At 40.7% G+C, this 18,113-nt stretch overlaps 1 protein-coding gene across 3 annotated transcripts in view; it reads right to left on the reverse strand.

Moving 5' to 3' along the window:
* Window positions 1–232: 232 nt before the first annotated feature.
* LOC139642402 (golgin subfamily B member 1) overlaps window positions 233–18,113 on the reverse strand; it is a 35,611-nt gene continuing 17,730 nt past the window's right edge. For 2 of the 3 annotated variants that reach the window (XM_071517218.1, XM_071517217.1), the window contains exons 21-29: window positions 5,988–17,966; window positions 5,606–5,718; window positions 5,200–5,287; window positions 4,743–4,889; window positions 3,480–3,602; window positions 2,977–3,074; window positions 2,661–2,753; window positions 2,448–2,568; window positions 233–2,164 (exon numbers count right to left, since the gene is read on the reverse strand). In XM_071517218.1, the coding sequence (XP_071373319.1) occupies window positions 2,006–2,164; window positions 2,448–2,568; window positions 2,661–2,753; window positions 2,977–3,074; window positions 3,480–3,602; window positions 4,743–4,889; window positions 5,200–5,287; window positions 5,606–5,718; window positions 5,988–17,966 (12,921 nt within the window). In that variant the 3' untranslated portion in view covers window positions 233–2,005. The remainder of the gene's footprint in view (window positions 2,165–2,447; window positions 2,569–2,660; window positions 2,754–2,976; window positions 3,075–3,479; window positions 3,603–4,742; window positions 4,890–5,199; window positions 5,288–5,605; window positions 5,719–5,987; window positions 17,967–18,113) is intronic. The other variant, XM_071517219.1, reaches the window with a different exon arrangement.

Here is an 18,113-nt window from a genome sequence, read left to right on the forward strand (position 1 = left end):
TCATTTCAAGAGCCACATCAGTCATTATCTGAATGAGCTATGCCTTCATTGAACTGCTCAAAGTGCCTTTGAGTTTGCATAAAAGAATGGTAAGTTTGTGTTTGAGGTTCACCATCATTTTAATATTTTGTCTGCTGCAACAATCTGATTTTCATATAGTTAATCCAAAGCAATATTCTGATGTTTATTTGAGTTGAGTCGGACAGATAGTGCCATTCAACAAGCCAGCTACCCAAATTCAACTATAGCTTTATTAAAATTCTTTCAAGATGGCAACAGGTCATCTGAAAAAAGTTCCCCTCCACACAGTATTGCACACGGTCAAGCCTGATGTCATCAAAAGGCAAACAACATCGCTATTACTTAACTCTTAAAAATAGAGGCAGTATAGAAAATATGACATCTTAACATCTTTCAGTAGTTACCTTTTTCATAAATAGATTCAGTTCTTTTTTTTTGTCCGTCAATCACACCCTTATATACAAAACATTAGGACAACGGTACCACAAACTCATCAGCAGCAGTGCTTTTCCACAAAATTGGATCAATGAACAAGCCAAACAATCATATTTTGCCCAATTTGAAACATTAATTTTTCCCTTGATACAAAAAATAATCTTCATGTGAATGACTCCATTCAACTTAATGAATGATGTCCTTCACACAATCAACTCAACGACCGTCATTTCATGACAAGAAAAAGCACTGAGAGCAGAGTCTCATTTCGAGGTGCTGTCTGTGTTTTCCCCTGCGGTGAAATGAACTGGAAATCTTATTACTATTCATATCAAAATTGTTTGGCAGGTTTGTTGACCCTGTTTTGTGAAAAACCCATCTCTATCATAAATCATATTGTCAGACTCAAAACAATCAAGTGGAAATGTACAGTCATTGAACATCAGAGCAGAGGGGATAGAAATGCATATATACATACATAACATACTGTACAGTATACTTTGAGGATGCACACTTACATACCGAATAATTTTAACATATATACTGTACTTTTACATCCTCCACCTTTTTTGCAGTGCATTTTCAATGGCACACCAAAATATCAGAATAAATTTTTATGGTATTTTGCAACCATCGCGTCCCACTTCTGTAAGGGGCATGAGTGCATTTATTAAGGTAAGGGAACAAACACCTTTATGCCCTTTGGCTATACATTTTAAAGGGAATAAGGGGGACAGGGAGAGGTGTAGTGCTTCTGAGCTGATATGAGATGATTATATACACAAAGTTGGGAGTTTCAGTGCATAGTTTTAACTCAGCATCAAGATTATGTGCAAGGTATGAAGCCATGAAAGGCAATCATGGCAAAGCCGTTACCCAAGAGAGCACCCGCTGGTGCCAACATTTGTGATTTGGATGATAAGCATACAGTGGTATTTGAGGTTGGAGGAGGCGAGGGTTTAACATGTTGGCTTTAAGCTCACAGAAGGGCAACAAGGTTAAGAGGCAGTAAGAGTAAAAAAAAAAAAGATTTAAACAGTAGTGTTAAGAATGGATATGGCTTTCTGTGCCTTCTGAGGCTTTCATATAAGGTATAAATCAGAGTCCAACTCCTCTTTCCTTCTCAAACTCAATTCAACTCAACTTTCTTTCCTTGTCTCCTTTCTTATGTGGATCTGAAAACAATATAGGCAAAGAGTCCAGCCAGTCAGGAATCTGACAGCTTCTTTTCAGAAAGAACAAAGAGGAGAGAAGGGCAGAACTATACTTTAAGGCTTGGTTTACCATACAACATTTCTTGAAAAAATCATCAAAGTTGTTATTTAAGCTAAACTAACCAAATCTGGTCAGACACTTGTCTGCGTCCATCCTGAACAAAATCTGATTTTAGAAATTATGTAGAATAACATGAGCATTACTTCAAATTCTTATTCTGCTAAATCTGAATTTGTGGAAATTCAGGGCGAATAAATCAACATTAGATTTCACAGAGGATGCCATCTTGAGTTTGAAATTTAAACCAATGAACGTATTTCCCAGAGTGCCCTCGCTAAAGGGCACCGGTGAGGCACATGAGGACGACCACATGCAGCGTGAGCAAGTAGGCCAGGAAGAAATATCTGGAGCGGGCGCGGGTCGTCAGCAGCTTGGAGCAGTAGAGGCTTCTCCCTCTGAGCCACCGGCGGCATGCCAGCGCCCCACCTTTCACCTGGAAATCACAGAATACGGTACCACATAATTAGAAGGAAAAAATCTTCCATCACTGAAATAATTGCCTGCCTGACTGCACAGGCCTCAAAAGAAAAGGGGTGAAAATAAAATCTGCCATTCAGCATTAGGCAAAGTTACAAACACATGATGATAGTATGCAATTCTGATATCCAGAAACTATAAATTAGAAACTATGATTTATTGACATAGGAGATGGGAAAATGAATTTGGGTAAATGAATAAATAAATGAACACAAATGAATCTTTGGTCTAGTGCGTACCTTGCGTGTGAGTAGGGGCTGGTTGGGGTCGAGAATGAGGGCCTCCCACTCCTCCTCTGCTTCCAGCTGGATACTGAAGTCCCTCTGGCTGCTTCTGGACGGAGACGGGCTGGAACCAACACTGCAAGGCAACAACATTCAGACAAACTCTGCATTGCTGTACATATACAGTATAAATGTGTGTGTGTTTGAGTGAGTGATCTTGGGTCTAACCTCTTTGCCCTGTCCTCAGCGAGACACAGAGCCTCCTCGGCTGCCTCCCTCCTGCCTCTCTCCTCTGCCAGACTCTGCTCCACCTCCAGCAGCCTACACACATACATACACACACACACACACGCACGCACGCACACAAATACACCCATGAGCTAAACAAATTTGGACTCCACACAACCACAACTACACATAAACGTGTAAAATGTACAGTGATGGTTGGTCATGTGTATGAAATGACTGGTGCAAATTACATACTCAAACACACACACACATACACTTTTGATCAATCTCTCTCTCTCTCACACACTCTCCTCACCTTTCTTGGAGTGTGGCCTCAGCCGTTTCAATGGTGATGGAGTGGCTGCTCCTCTCCTGAGGGGCTCCCGGTGCCACCTCAGCGCACACTGACCCCTGCTGGTAGGGACAACATATAACATGTATGTAAAAGCTGTAACTTTTAGTTTTCTTATATTTTGAGACTGCTGTCCATAGTGTGCACCATTTAAACAATGTGGAAACCTATCTGTTGCTACCAGTCCAAACCACAAGGACAAATTCTGCTGAATAACAGAATAAATGATATTCTCTTATTCACTGCCTGTATATGCAGAAACTGTGTATGAGGTTAAGACCAATCTGGTTGTAAGGTTGGAGATCCATTTTCAATTTAAGGTGCAAATAAAATATGAATATCTGTATCTAAATATCTAAATGCAATCTGGATACAAAACGCGTGCTTATGTGTTAGGTGAAAAATGGACCACAAACTCATACACTGTCCATATAGGCAGGTACATGCACATTTATGAGATCCTTCACCTGTGCCTGGCCTTGGACCTGGCTTTCCAGCCAATGGCAGCGGTTCTGGGTGTCCCTCAAAGTTTGGGAAACGGCCCTCAGCTGGGCCGCCACAGCACCTTTCTCCTCGGCTGTCTGCTGCAGCTGGGGGAGTGTTGAAAAGGAAGTTTTACACATTTTAGAATACATGGTGATGAGGCGAACACACACCGACTGCAAGTTCCCATTTAGTGTTATTTCTGTCCTCAACGAAATGTATTCTGAGCACTTCATCCTTAGTTTTCAAAAAAATATGTCTCTTGGAGAGATTTCCTGCAATGAATACCACACCTCAAACATGATGAAGCATTTGCTTCAAATTGGTGTAATGCAAAATAATGTTGTGTTCAAAGCACTGCAGTCTCTCTTTATTTAACAATAAATGGCAAAAAAAATTACAACATTTACAGTTTTCTCATATTTTTATGTCAAAATCTCAGCGGGTAACCCTAAAAAATTTCAAACAATACCATTATAGATTTCTGAACAATCGCCCCAACCTCCCCTCCCATCATCACCACCAACTTCACAACTTTCAAAGTGGCAACATGGTGCAGCTGTGCATTTTTGGGTGTTCACCCCCAAAATCACAGTTTGCTATTCTTAAGACACCATGGTTGCATCCCAGTGGCTGGAATTTATTCATTTTGAAGAATCCTGAATTTGTGACAGCTCGACTTCATGTGCATAGCATTTCACAGTGGATTGCTTCACCAACTACACCGAGTATGCAATGGGCTTTACTGCCTTTGTTATGGTCAAACCTGTCCACACCATGTCCCACCCCAACATCCTGTTTCAACTGGAAAGATGTTAATCAGAACATTAATTTTGTGGATTTAAACCTAAATTGAGCTTTTATCTGATCTGAATAAAAGGCATCACAAATAGTTATTCACTGCATTTGAACAATAGCCATTTGTGTTGAAAGATTACCGTGAAGAGAGTAGGCCCACTTACTAATATGCTGATTATAAACTTTTTTTTTTCTTGAAACATTTTAAGTCTTACAAAAAAATGACCATGATAGAAATTTGCTTTGAGAATCAATATGAATTTGAAAACATAAGTATAATCAGAATTGGAATAGGTAAATTAAAAAAATGTAAACAATTTTGGACCTTGCCAGTGTTTCTTCCAGGGTCAATTACGTATCATTTGGTGATGATCTGGTGAGCATCTGTATCTGTGATCTTGACATATTAATTGTGCATCAATGTGTGTATACTTGTACGTGTTTTGTACCTTAGTGTTGAGCTGCTGGTAGTATTGGTCTCTTTGCTGGATCTCATACAGACAACGCTGCAAGTCTCTGTGAAGCTGGATTCTCTCTGTCTCCAACTGGCGCACCATCTCCTCCATACCACTTTGACCTACCAAAGCAACAGTTTCCTGTTGCGCCCGTGCGTGCACACACACACACACACACACACACAAACAAACAAACAAACAAAGAAAATGAGATGGTAGGAATGGGTACATCCACACACACTAACCAGTTAACTTAACAACATAACAATGTTTATTTCTAATAAGTGGCTGGTAACATGAAATACCTCACTTAACATTCAAATGTAAGAGTATTCTTTTGAGGAGGATTCAAAAATGTGCCCCAGTGACAAAGACAACATTGCAAAACACAACCAAGATGACAATCACAAAGTCTTCACACAAGGCAGAATATTCAGGTGTGTAAATTTACCTTGACTGGTTGTCCATCCTTCCTCTCTGCAGCCTGCTGTTTCTCCTTTAGGGCTTGGCATTCACTATGCAGACTATTTCTCTCAGACCTATATAATAGACAAACCTTTTAATACAGGTTCTTGATTCATTCCTGTATAACCGTAATGATATCATGGTCCACCATTTTTCTAATCAAATTTTTTTTTTTTTTTGAATTTTTTTAAGAATGTGGAACGAATACAGATTTTTTTTTTTTTTTTTTGGCTAGCATTATGTTCAGAAATGATCAAATCGCAAATTTGATAATTTAGAATTTCTAAACAAAACCAAATCCCAGAGACAGAATACTTTAAGAACACAGATCAAACGCTGAAAATAAAACTTTATGTTTATTTTATCATTACTTGTTATTAATGTGATCTTACCTGAGATCTGCTATTTCTGTCTGGTAGCTGCTGACCTCTTTCTCAGTTTGCAGTTTGTAGGCTTGCGCCTTCTGTAATGTTTTCTGCAGCTCATCCACCTTCTGCCTCATCTCCTGCAACAACATAAAACATTGGCAGACAAGGGTCAACAACTGGTGAAATAAAACAATGACAACTTCAAAAAAACATCAAACAGGACATTTCACTGATATCAGCATTTGTGCATCCCAACAAAAAATACCATGCAAGTCAAAGCAATGGCATGTAGAAAAAGAGCTTTCTGACTAGACCCTGCATGCTGTCTGCAAAATGATACACAGCCAACGGCCCAGAGAAAGGATGAGCAAACACAGCCAAACACAAATCACAGCTGGTGACTTACCAGCCCATCTCTCTCATTCTGGAAGGCATTGACACCACTTCCATTTGACTCTTCCACACTCACAGAGGTGACTGCCTCTGGACCTGACCCTTGCCTGGACTCAACCACTCTTTTGGCCCCAGCCAGCTCATCCATCAGCCTGTCACGATCGTTTTGGAGGCTGGCCATGGATCTGGAGAAGGCTGACACCTGCCTGCTGTATGTGTTATTCTCCAAGATGACCTGCTTCAGCTCCCGTTCCTTTTCTGACAAAGCTTTGGTCAGCTCATCCAACAACTTATTCAACTCTGTCTGTGTGTCCTTGCTCTCTAAGGCTTTCATTTTTTGAACAAGAACGTGCCTCTCTTTAGCAAACACAGCCAACTCCGTAGTGGCATCCTGGAGACTGTGCTCAACCTTGGTCAAGGCCGCCTGAGTCTCTCGGAGTTCTTCGTCATATCTGTTCTGCAGGATCTTGAAGTCTTCAATGAGCTGGTCACGGTCATTCTGCAAAGCGGCCATGGCTTTTCCCAGGGACTCATTTTGAGCCTTTATGTCTTTGCTTTGAGCTTTGGCCTCCGATAACAGTTGCTCTGTTTGGAGTAGGTCTTTTGCCAGCTCTGCTACTCTTTGATCTGCTGTCTCCCGCTCATTCCTCATCAGCTCTACCTCCCGCTCAAACGTGTCCAACTCACTGTTGTATTTATCCTCGGCCTCTGCCAGCTTTTTGTCTGTCTCACTTTCCAGCAGCTGCAATTTGTTCGTCAGTTCATCAGTTAAGACTTTCTGGGCGAAATGTTTTTGCTGGAGGTCGTTACATTCAGCAGCTTTGGCCGCCACAGCTTGCTGCAAGTCAGCAATCACTTTGCCTTCATTCATCATGGCCCTTTCTTTTTTCAGAGCCAATATGTCAGCTTCCAGTTTCGCGACCTGAGTTTTAAGTTTAGATGTCTCTGCTTTTAAAGTATTGCTTGCCTCCTCTTCCTTCTGGAGTTCCAAGAGAGACTCTCTGTTCTGCTTTTCAGCAGCAGCCTTTTGGTTTTCAAGGTTTTTGATCATGTCTTGCTGCTTCTTGAGCAGCACCTTCAACTGGTTGTCCTTTAGGGACAGGACTTGATTCAAGTCCTCTCTGTAGCGAACCAATTGCGCCCTGAGCATCGCATTCTCTGAATTGAGATCATCCATCTGATGTAACAGTTTCCTTATTTCATGTTTAAGGCCTTTGGTTGCATTAACTTCCCCTTCAGAGCCTTCTCTACCTTTCAAGCCTAACTGATTCCTTGCTTCAAGCATTCTGTATTCTGACATCAGCCGTTCCCTTTCAGACTGTAAAGACACCATAGAGTTCCTGAATGACTCCATCTTAGCTGCCATTTGCTCCTTTTCCTGGATAGACCTGTCAGCTTTAATTTGTAGACTTTTCACCTTGGTCTCTAGCCCTCTCAAGTCTTTGTCAGCCTTTTCCTTTTGGTAATGTAAAGATGTTAGTCTATCCTCATAACCTGCTGCTTGGGCGCGATAATTAGTCTGGAGTTGTTCTAGATAGCCTGACATCTGTCCATCTCTAGAGGATAGCAAGGAGGAGATCTCAGCATCTTTGCTATGAAGGAGTTTTTTCAATTGTAGAGAAATGGCCTCCTGCTTCTCAAAGTCAGACTGAAGTTTGTCATTTTGAGTCTGTAAAAGGAGTAGCTGAGCATCTGTGTCTGCATTCATCTTTTCCAATTGCTGGACTTGAAGCTGCATTTGGGATGTAACATCTTCCTCATCAGCAAGCTCTCTGTTCAGTGTGCTTTTATCTTGCTCTATTCTTTCAATCTGAGCTCTTAGTTCCTTTAACTGCACAGTCATAAGCTCCACAGTTTCAGCGAGTTCAGTATTGCTGGCACCCATTACAAATAGCTGTCTCTGTTGTGCAGCAGCAGCAACCGAGTATTCATTGAGTGTCCTTTCTAGTCTTGACTTGGTCACTCGTAGTTCATTCACCTCGTTATCTTTCACTCTCATGTCTTCAAGGAACCGTCTGATCACAAAACCCTGTTCTAAGAGCTGGCTATCCTTCTCATGCAAGGTCTTTTGGTATAAATCATTCCATTGTTTTGTGGCATCTGCTCCTTGAAGGGTGGAAGATAGCGCAGACAGCTTTGTTGCATTAGTCTCAGCCTCTCTCTTCAGAGTGTTAATCTGTAGATCTTGGGAGTCTATTTGCTGTCTCAGTTCAATAACTATTTGACTTTCTTGTTCATTTAAACTCTGAAGGTCATCTATCTGTTTCTGTAAAATAATCTGTTTTTCCATATAAACATTTTTTTGTTGCTCATCTAGATTTTCTGGTACTGTTGTTCTCTCAATGACCTGATGCTCCCAATTTTTACTTTTCTCTGATATTTCCAGAGCCAGCTGGTCTTTCTCAGATCGAATACTCACAATGCTTTCTGTGGCCTCCTGGAGGAGGTTCTTGTGCATGATCAGCTCAGCTTCAAGTTGTTTGCCTCTCTCATCTAAAATTGATATCTTCTCTAAGCTTTTCTTCAGTTCCATTTCCAACTCTTCACAGGCAGATTGTGAGGTCTTCCAAGACCTCTCTAAATCTAAAATCAGTTCCTGGTATTTAATACAGTTTTGCTGCAGCTGATTTATTTCATGATGCTTTTCTTTAAGCAGCTCTTGCAGTTCCTTCTTCACATTCTTGGACCCCTCATTGCCTCTCCGAACCATCTTGAGTTTCTCCTCAAATTCTTTGACTAATCTCAGTTGCTCTTCCTCTTTTTCTTGACAAACCTGAGTAGTCATCTCCTTATTAGCTGCTACCTGGGAGGACAGCTGCATGTTTTGGGTTTGCAAAGCACCGACAGACTCAGTCAATTCATCAATTCTTTCAGAGTTTTGGAGGATCACAGTTTCTAAATATTCATTTTCATTTTTTACTTTGTCTGAAGTCTCTTGAACATTTTCAAGTTCTTCTTGCAAAAGAGACTTGTCATCCTCCAAGATTCTAACCTTCTCATTAAGGCTAATAGTCTCTTGGCTGTGCTTGTTGATAATGTCCTTGAGCTCTTTAATGACATTATCTTTCTCTCCTAATTGCAATTCATGATCATTCTGTATTTGCTCAGTTCTTGCAGAAAGATTCTGCTTCTCCCTTTGTAACAAATCATTGATTTCCAGTTGGGCACCAAGTTCTGTTTTCTGGGCCTCAATCTGGGCAGTCAGTGAATTATTCAAACCGAGTGCTTCATCAAGTTTAAACTGCATGTTGTTCACACATGATTTTGATTGCAAGTGCCTCTTTTCTAATGAACAGCTAGCTTCTTTAAGCTCTTCTGCCAGTTTGCTATTCTCAGCCTGAATCGCTGCAAGCTTCTCTCCAAGTTCCTCTGATGACTCTTGAAGGTTGCAGATCTCAGCCTCCAATTGTTGATTTTTAACAGTCAGCTCATCAACTGTGATTTTCTGTTTTTCATCAAATTCAATCAATTCTCTTCTAATTTTCTGATTCTCTTCCTCCAGCTCCTCAATCTTCTGCTGCTTTACTTTAGAAAACTTGCGCATCTTCTCTTTAATTCTAACATTTTCCTCCTCCATCTCTCTAGCTTGCTTCTCCAGACTCTCCCTCTCAGTCTCATGTTTGTGCACTTTACGGAGGGCCTCCTGTCTTTCTCTTTTGGCCCCCTCCAAAAGCTGCCTCATCTTATCCATTTCACTGCTAACATTTTCATAAGCTTGTAAAAGGGACTCATACTCTTGTTTCAGCTCTGAGTGCTTGGACTTCCACTCAGACAACTCCTCTGTTTGAGAGTCCTTTAGAGATTCGAGCTGGCATGAAAATGCTTGTTTCTGTTGGGTAATGTTTTCTATGGTTAGTTTCAAGCTTTCACAGGCCGCAGATAGATTGTGATTATCATTAAGAATGCCATCAACTTCTGTGATAAGCTTGTCTCTCTCCTTGCTCAGGGATGATGCAAAGCTTTCCAGATCCACATTTTGTCGTTTCAATTTGGACACTGATAATTCCAAGGCCACAGAGTATGCCTCCTTTTCTTCATGTTTGGCTGACAGTGCTTCTAATTGTTCTTTGAGTGTTGTGTTGTCCTTCAAGAGTTCTTTCCTAGAAATTAAAGCTGCTTGAAGCTTCCTAGTTATGAGAGCAGTTTTGTTTGGGTTGTCCTGATCATTCATTTTGGTGCCATCTTCTCTAGACTTCTGAAGCTCACCAGCTTCTATCCTCATTTTCTCCATGGCAATTTCATGAAGGTGAATTTGCCGCTGTAATTGTTGTTCAAGGGCAGCAATGAGTTCTTCCTTTTCTGAAACTTGAGCCTGAGAAATTAACAAGGCATCATCTCTCGCCTTCAGTTTTGCTTCACAATTTTCAGTGTATTTAGAAAGAGACTGGACCTCCTCTTTGTTAACATCTTCCTGTTTAACATATTTCTCATGCATAACATGGATCTTTTGACGTAGCTGCTCATTTATTTCCTCAGCCTCTTTTAGTTGTGTATTCAGTGTGGCAACCTCATCTCTGAGTTGATCAACAAATCTGAAGGCATTTTCTTTTTCTTGTTGTAATAATTCCATGTGTAACTTGTTACTTTCATTTGGAGTACAATGCAGTTGTGCTATTTCAAGCTCCTTAGCCAAACAATCTTTATCCTCATTGAGCTGCTGCTGTGTTTCTGCTAAAGTGTTTTGTATTGTTTGCAATTCTGAGGATTTCAGGGAAACGGAGGCAAGTGCTGTCTCGAGTTCCACTTTCATCAGATCTCTTTGCTCCAGAAGAGCTTTCTTTTCTCCCATCAAAATTTGATACTTTTGTTCATTCTCACAAATGTAAGCATCTACCTTACATTTTAGTTCCTCCACTGCAGCCTGAGAAACACTTAATTGGCTTTGCAAAACCAAGTTTTCATCTGTTAAAGTTTGCTTCTCCTGTTGGCTCTTTAGCTCAGCCACTTTAATTGCGTTCTGACATTTCTCAAATTCTTCTGTTTTCTCTTTTATCTTTGCATGGGCTTTCGCCAAATCATTCTCAACCATGCAAAGTTTTGAATTCAATGCTTGTGACCTTTGTTCCAAGGCTATGAAAGCCTCATCTTTACTTGCCATCTCAGAAGACAAGCTCTCTAATTTGGATTGAGCAGTTTCAAGATCTGTCTGTAAGATTGGTAGAGTGTGGCCTTGACTCTCTTTCTCAGCCAGAGACATTTTCAGATTTTGTAGAGTTTTATCCCTCTCCTCAACAAGCTGTCTCAAAGTCTCCAATTCATCTAGGTGAGACAAAGAAGCTTTACGGACATCTTCCAATTCCTTGACCTTCTCGTCAAACTTCAACTGGACAGCATTTAGCTCATTGGTCTGCTGACAATGCTGCTCCAGGAGAGCCTTGTAGTCGTCTTTCATTTCAGCTAGCTCTTGGACCAACTTCTTTTCATTTTCTTGAGATTTCTTCAGCGTCTCTCTGCGTGCCAGCAAGGCAGCCTGGGTCTTTTTCTGTAGCATTGCCTTTTCTTGCTTCAACTGTGCCAGCTCATTTTCTAAGTCAACAGCAGTGGCAATGGAGCCAGATTTGTCCTTTAAATCATCTTCAGTTTTTTTCATCTCATTCTGAAGCTCTTCTAATTTCTGCATCATGCCATGTCTGTCACGTTCAAAGGCATCTTCTTGCTCAGAAATACTGGATTGCAGTTGCTTGATGAGAGAGCTTTTCTCATTGAGTGTGTGCAATGTTTCTGACAAACACACTTCTTTCTCATTTAATGTGGCTTGCAAAATTTGTTTATCTGTCTGCAATTGTTCCACAAGTCTTTCTTTCTCTCTTTCCAGTTTAAGAATGTCTTCCTCTTTCTCAAGAATTTTCTTTTCAAGCAGCAAAACATTTTCTTCATACATTTTTGTTGTGGCTTGAGCTTGAGATGTTATTTCTTGTACCTTATCATGTAAAAGGGATATCTCAGTTCTATTATTCACACTCTCTTCTTTTTGGTTTTCATATTCTTCAATTTTTTTCAATAAATCCTTTCTTACAATGAGAGCAGCTTGAAGCTTCTTCTTGACTGTATCTTTTTCTTTAGATAGCCTGGCAAGTTCACTTTTTATATTACCATTTTCTTTAATCAGCTCAACATTCTCTGAAGTCTTGGTTTCAATTTCACTTTGACAGTGTGAAATACGTTCTTCTAATTGCTGAGAATTCTCCTCAAGCTTTTTTATGGAGCTCTTGTGTGCATGTTTCATGCTTTCTAATTGCGCTATTAGAGCATTTTTTTCTGCACCAAGCTTCACCCTTTCATTTGAGGCAGATTCCATGACTTGGGCAATGGATGTATCATTGTCCCTTAATTGTTGACTAAGTCCAGCAAGTAATTCCTTCTGCTGACTTATTTGAATCCTCATACAGTTGATTTGCTCATCTTTTGCTTGTGATTCATTGTATAAAGAAGAGTGTTTAACAATTGTCTCTTTCACTTTCTCTGATTCAGTGTGGAGCTGTGCCTGCAAATGCTCTACTGTCTCTTGTAAGAGAGTAATTTGTTGGCACTTGTCATAATGGCTCTTCTCTCGCTCGTTCAGGGTATGCTCTGTCTTTTGTAATTGTGCTAAGGCTTTATCTAACTCACTTTTCAAAGAATCTGATTCAGACTGATGACTTTCCTCTAATCGTTTCATGATGTCCTGTAAAGACTCTTTTTCTTCATTTAAAGCGGATAATCGCTCAGACATGGTTTGTGACAAAACCGACAAATCTTGATCAGTACCCTTTTTTCTGGCTTCAAGTTTTTGTAATTCGCTTTCCATAGCTTGTAAAGTATGACGCAAACCATTGTTCTCATTATCTTTTTCCTGGACAGATGCTAATATCTTTTCAAGTTGGACCCTTGATGCTGATGCCTCCAACTCTTTTGCCTTAAGCTGATCAGAACCCAGCCTGATTGCTGAGGCTGCCTCTGCTAACTTTTCTTGCAAACTGTCCAAGTCTTGTTTCAATGCATTAACTTTAACATCTTTAGATTTCATTTCATTTTCAACACTTTTCAATTGTTCCACAAGGAGATTCTTATCTTGTGATTCTCTATCCAGAACTAATAGCCACTCTTTCTCAGAATCCTGTAGAATTTGTTCTATCTTTTGAATGTTTGCTTTCAATCCAGAGATTTCTTCATCTTTGACACTAACCTCAGCTTGAAGAATCTCCTTCTCGGACACCATTTTCTCCATAATTTCATTCACGCTGCTGGACTGCTGCACCATTTGAAGCTGCAACTCCCCCTGTGTTGCCCGTATCTGATGATCATGTCTTCTTTCCAGCTCATCCTTCTCTGCAACCTGTTTTTTAAGTTCCTGTTGCAAATGTGTTTTTTCATTATTGACAACATTAAGATGCTTTTGGTGCTCTTCCTTCGACAAACTAATCTCCTCATTTAGCCTCTTATTTTGATCCTCTAATTTCTGCATTTCTGAAACCAATTGAGCTGTGTGTTTAGCCTGGGCTGTGTACTGACTGTTAATTGCATGTAGGGCCATCTCTCTCTGCTCAAGGTTTTCTGTCAGTGCATTCATCTGTGCCACAACTTGGAGATGCTGTGATTTCAGTCTTTCTATTTCCACGGTCAGCAATGACACACTTGCTTGATGGGTAGCGAAATCTTCTTCCTTTTCCTTTGAAAGTCTGGAATTCAGGTCTTGGGTTTTCTGAAGTTTTTGATGGATCATTGATAGTTCATTTCTCAGTGTTTCTATAGTCACCTCTGCTGTCTGAAATGCGCTGTTGTTGTCACTCAGTAACTTACTAAGACTGGACACCTCATCAGCCCTTTGGGACAACTCCTTTTTGACATTTTGCAACTCCTCTAAGTGAACTGCATATTTATCTTGGAGATGGTTGAAGGCACTTTGCTTCTCTTCTACTGACTTGCTGAGGTTTGCAGACTCGGTGGACAATGACTGAATCTGACTCTGTAGCTGCGATATCAACTCTGCGCTTTCCATGAACTGAGTTTTAAAGAGCACAGCCTCATCTGCTCTTCTCTGCATATCCTGAAGGGAATTTGACTGGTCCAAAAGAGCTGCCTCTTTTTCCTCTAAGGCCTTTTTCAGTGCTGCTATTTCAGATGTCTGTACTTGGAGGGTGGTGTGGAGCTTTGTGACAGACTCTTGAAGGTGTGAAAGCTGCTCTTTCATGCTCTCACACTCTGCCTCTTTGGCTTCCAGTTTTGAATTCAGATTTCCAATGGCTGCTGATGAAGTACTCTGAGATTCAAGGCTTAACAGCTCTTTTTCCTTCAAAGTCTCTTTCAATATGGATGACTCTGAAGTAAGAGTGTCAACTTGACCTCTGAGCTTAAAGACAGAATCTCCAAGCTCTGAAACTTGTGTTGCTAAACTGACATTATCATCAACTTTCTGTTTCAGCTGCACCTCTTGCTCAGCAATCCTACTGTTAAGTTCCTTGGTCTTTTCCACTGCATTATTCAATTCTCTATGGAGCTCTGCAATTGAGTCAAGCTGGCTTTTGGAACTCTCCGTTTCTGAAGTAAATTTCTCCTGGAGAAAACTAAGCTCTTTCTCAGTCTGTTGCAACAACACATCTTTATCTTGAAGACACTGCTCAAGAGTCTGAGCTTTACTCTGTAACTGAGTGATGACCTCTGTCTGTTGGCTTGTCTGACCGTCAACCTCCAGAGACTTCGCCTGTAACTGCTGGATGAACTTCTCCTGCTGTTTCTGGGAGACATCTTTTTCTTGTACTGTCAAACTAAGCCTCTCCTTCTCTGAGCATGCTGCGTTCAGTTCTTCTGTTAAATTAGACACCTGGTTGTCCCTATCACAGACTGCTGTCCTTAGATTTGTGATTTCTTCAATTGCTTTGGACTGCTCCATCACTGATTTCTGAAGTTCAGATTTTAATCTTGTGTTCTGCTCATTCAGTGCTTGAATATTATCTCGAAGATCAAGTACCTCAGCTTTCCTTTGGTCCTCCTCCTGCATCTGTTGACTATTTTCAGCACAGAGTTTCTCCACAGTAGCCTTTAGGTTGGTAATTTCAACCTCCATCTCTGCAGCATTCTCATTCATGGCACCAAGCTGACTGCTGAGTGACATCACAGACTCATTCCGCTTATTCAGCTCATCTTTGTGGTTTTGAAACTCATTTGTTATATCTCTTAAGGTCTGTTCCTTTCGCTCTATCTGCTGCTGCAGCTTCAAGCACTCTTCCCTGAGTGACTCCGTCTCACCCTGCATCTTCGATACGAGTTCTTTGTGTAGCATGACTTCATTCTGATAAACGCTACATTCCTCTGTTTTCTGCTGAAACATAGTGTCCTTCTCCATTAGCCCTGACTTAAGGACAGATCCCTGTTCCTGAAGAAGAGATAAAGTATCCTGAAGTTGCACCAGTTGAGCCTGCTGGGCTTCCATGTGGGAACATTGTTCTGACAGAGTCTTTTCTTTCTCATTCATGGACGTGTTGAGTTGATTCACTTGTGTTTTCAAGCTGTCAACTTGCTCTTGTAAACCCGCAACTTGGTCTTCCGTCTCTCTTAATGTTTTTGATAAATTAGTACATTCAGTTGTTTTCTCAAGCAAACTCGCTGAATTTGATTGTTCGTTTTGCTTGAGGACCTTGTTTAAGTCATCTGTTGTCATGGTAAGCTCCTCTTTGTCTTTCATTAGGCTGTCAATTATTTTGCGATTTTCTGAGTGTTGAATTTCAAGCCCAGAAAGTTTTTCTTGGAGTAAACTCCTCTCAGCAGTTAGTTCAGAAACTGACTCAACCTTCTGTGCCAACTCTTCTTGTAGTCTCTGATTATCTTCTGTTAAACTGTTAATCTTCATGCTAAAATTGGAAATCTGTTCAAGAGACACCTTAACCCTTCCATCAAGGTCAGATGCAACCTGTATTTGCTGAGCAAGCTCCTTCTCTCTGATTTCGTAAGCAGCACGTAAATGGTGGTTTTGCTCAGTGACTGCCTGGATGTGGCTGTGTAAGCCAACCATCTCTGTTTGCCTCTGCTCTAGCTCCTGTTTCATTTTGGCATTCTCTGTGCCATAGTTCTCCAAACTTGTTTTCAGCTCTGCCTTTTCAGATTCAAGCTTTATGGTATTGTCCTCTATAACACTGAGTTGGCTGCTCAGAGACAAAACAGTCTTGTTTTTGTCATTTAGTTCATCGTTGTGTTTTTGACATTGTTGTGTCACATTTTTAAACATTTCTTCTCTCTCTTTAATTTGCTGGCGAAGTTGTAAGCATTCTCCATGAAGTGATTCCGCCTCAGCCTGCTGCTTTGACGTAATACTTTTCTGCTCTGTAATTTCATTCTGTAAACTGTGATACTCTTCTTGTTTCTGTTTCAACATTGCATCCTTCTCCATTAGCTCAGATTTCAGGGTGCACTCCTGTTCTTGAAGCAGAGACAATGTTTCCTGAAGTTGCATTTTCTGACTTTGCTGGGTCTCCATTTCTGTTTTAAGATCAGTGACAGTCTGCTCTTTTTCTTGCATGTTGTGCTGGAACTGCTCAACCTGGGAAATCATGCTTTGCACTTGTTCTTGTAGTTGTGCCACTTTCTCCTCCTTCTCCCTGAGCAACTGGTTAAGATGACTACATTCATTTATTTTTTCCAGCAGTGTTTCTGAGTTTGACTGTGTGCTTTGTTCAAGGACTCTATTTAGTTCATTAATTTGAACACTCAAGTCCTCCTTCTCTTTTTGTAGCCCTTCAATAATTTTGCCATTTTCTAAATGCTGTGTTTCAAATGTGGATATTTTGGCTAGCAGGGATTCCCTCTCAACTGTAAGTTCTGAAATAGATTTCATACTTTCAGTTACTTCGAGTTCAAGTCTCTCATTCTCTTTTGTGAGGGAATTTACTTTGCTGACTTTTTCATTAAGTTGTTCCACATGCTGCTTTTGTGACTCAAACTCCTCATTCAACCCCTTAAGCTTCCCTTGCAGTTTCTGTTTTTCAGACTTCGTGCTTTTTAAGAGGTTCTTGAGTTTGGAGATATTTTCAGATTTACTTTCAAGTTCTTTCCCCAACTTGTCCTTTTCTGAATCCCGGACTTGCAATTCAGTGCTGAGTTTCTGCTTCTCACCCTCAGCCTGTTTATGAATGGCCTTTAGCTGGTCCTCCAATGATGCTATGGTTTCAAATTTTTCTTGCATTGCCTTTTTGATATGTTCCTGACTCTGTACTTGCTCCTCTAACTGTTTGGACAATGTCTGCATGTCATCTTTATATTTTGCCACCTCTGCCAGGAGCTTGTTCTGTTCTTCCTTGAAGGATTTGAGTTCTTTCTCATAGGTCTGTTCTTTATCATGAAGCTGTTGCTGTAGTTTCTCATTGCTGGTATTTTTGTCCTTGAGCTGCAAGATGAGTCCTTCTGACTCCTGCTGTAGTTTATGGGTGGATAATGTAATCTGTTCCTTCAGTGAGGAGATCTGCGTTTCACATTCAGAAAGATGATTACGATGGCTCACTGTCTGTTTCTGGATCTCCCCTCGGAGGTCCTGAATAGTTTTCTTATCCTCGTCTGCCTGCTTTGTCAGGTCTTCCACCTCGGCCAATTTAGACTCCCTTTCCTCTTTGGCCTTGATCAATTCTGTCTCTGTATCCTTGAGCTTTTCCACCAAATCTGCGATCTTGTTATTCAGGCCTTGCTGGTCTGAATCCTGAGAGTCTCGGATAATCATTGCCTCCCGCTCTGCCTTACTCAGTGCACTTTCAGTACGAACCAGGTCCTCCTCCTTGAGCTTGATCTCCTGTTTCAGCATTGTGATCTGTTCCGCATACTCCACCATGTTACCAGAGAGGGTTGATATCTCCTTTTCCTTGTCCAACAGGATATCTTTAAGGCTATCAATTTCCCGCTCACAGCTTTGAAGGTCATGGATGAGCTGGGCCCGTTCTTCCAAGTGGGTAGTGTTCAATTTGTCCAGCTCCTCATTTGTCTGATCAAGTTCGGTTTGTAAAGTTTCTATGGCGACTTCTTGCTTTTGTGTCTGCAAATTTTGGGATGAAAAAATAATAAGTATCACTTAATAATACAGTACTTATTTTCCAATTTTCTCCAATATAGTACAATACTTATTAATACAGATCATTAATATAAAAATAAGTTACAAAAGACAATCTTGTAGCAATTTCTT

The sequence above is a fragment of the Centroberyx affinis genome, unplaced genomic scaffold (genome assembly GCF_046629955.1).
Source record: "Centroberyx affinis isolate AG114_WGS23_722 - 3 ecotype Tasmania unplaced genomic scaffold, CSIRO-AGI_Caff_v1 ptg000476l_1, whole genome shotgun sequence".
Taxonomy (NCBI): domain Eukaryota; kingdom Metazoa; phylum Chordata; class Actinopteri; order Beryciformes; family Berycidae; genus Centroberyx; species Centroberyx affinis.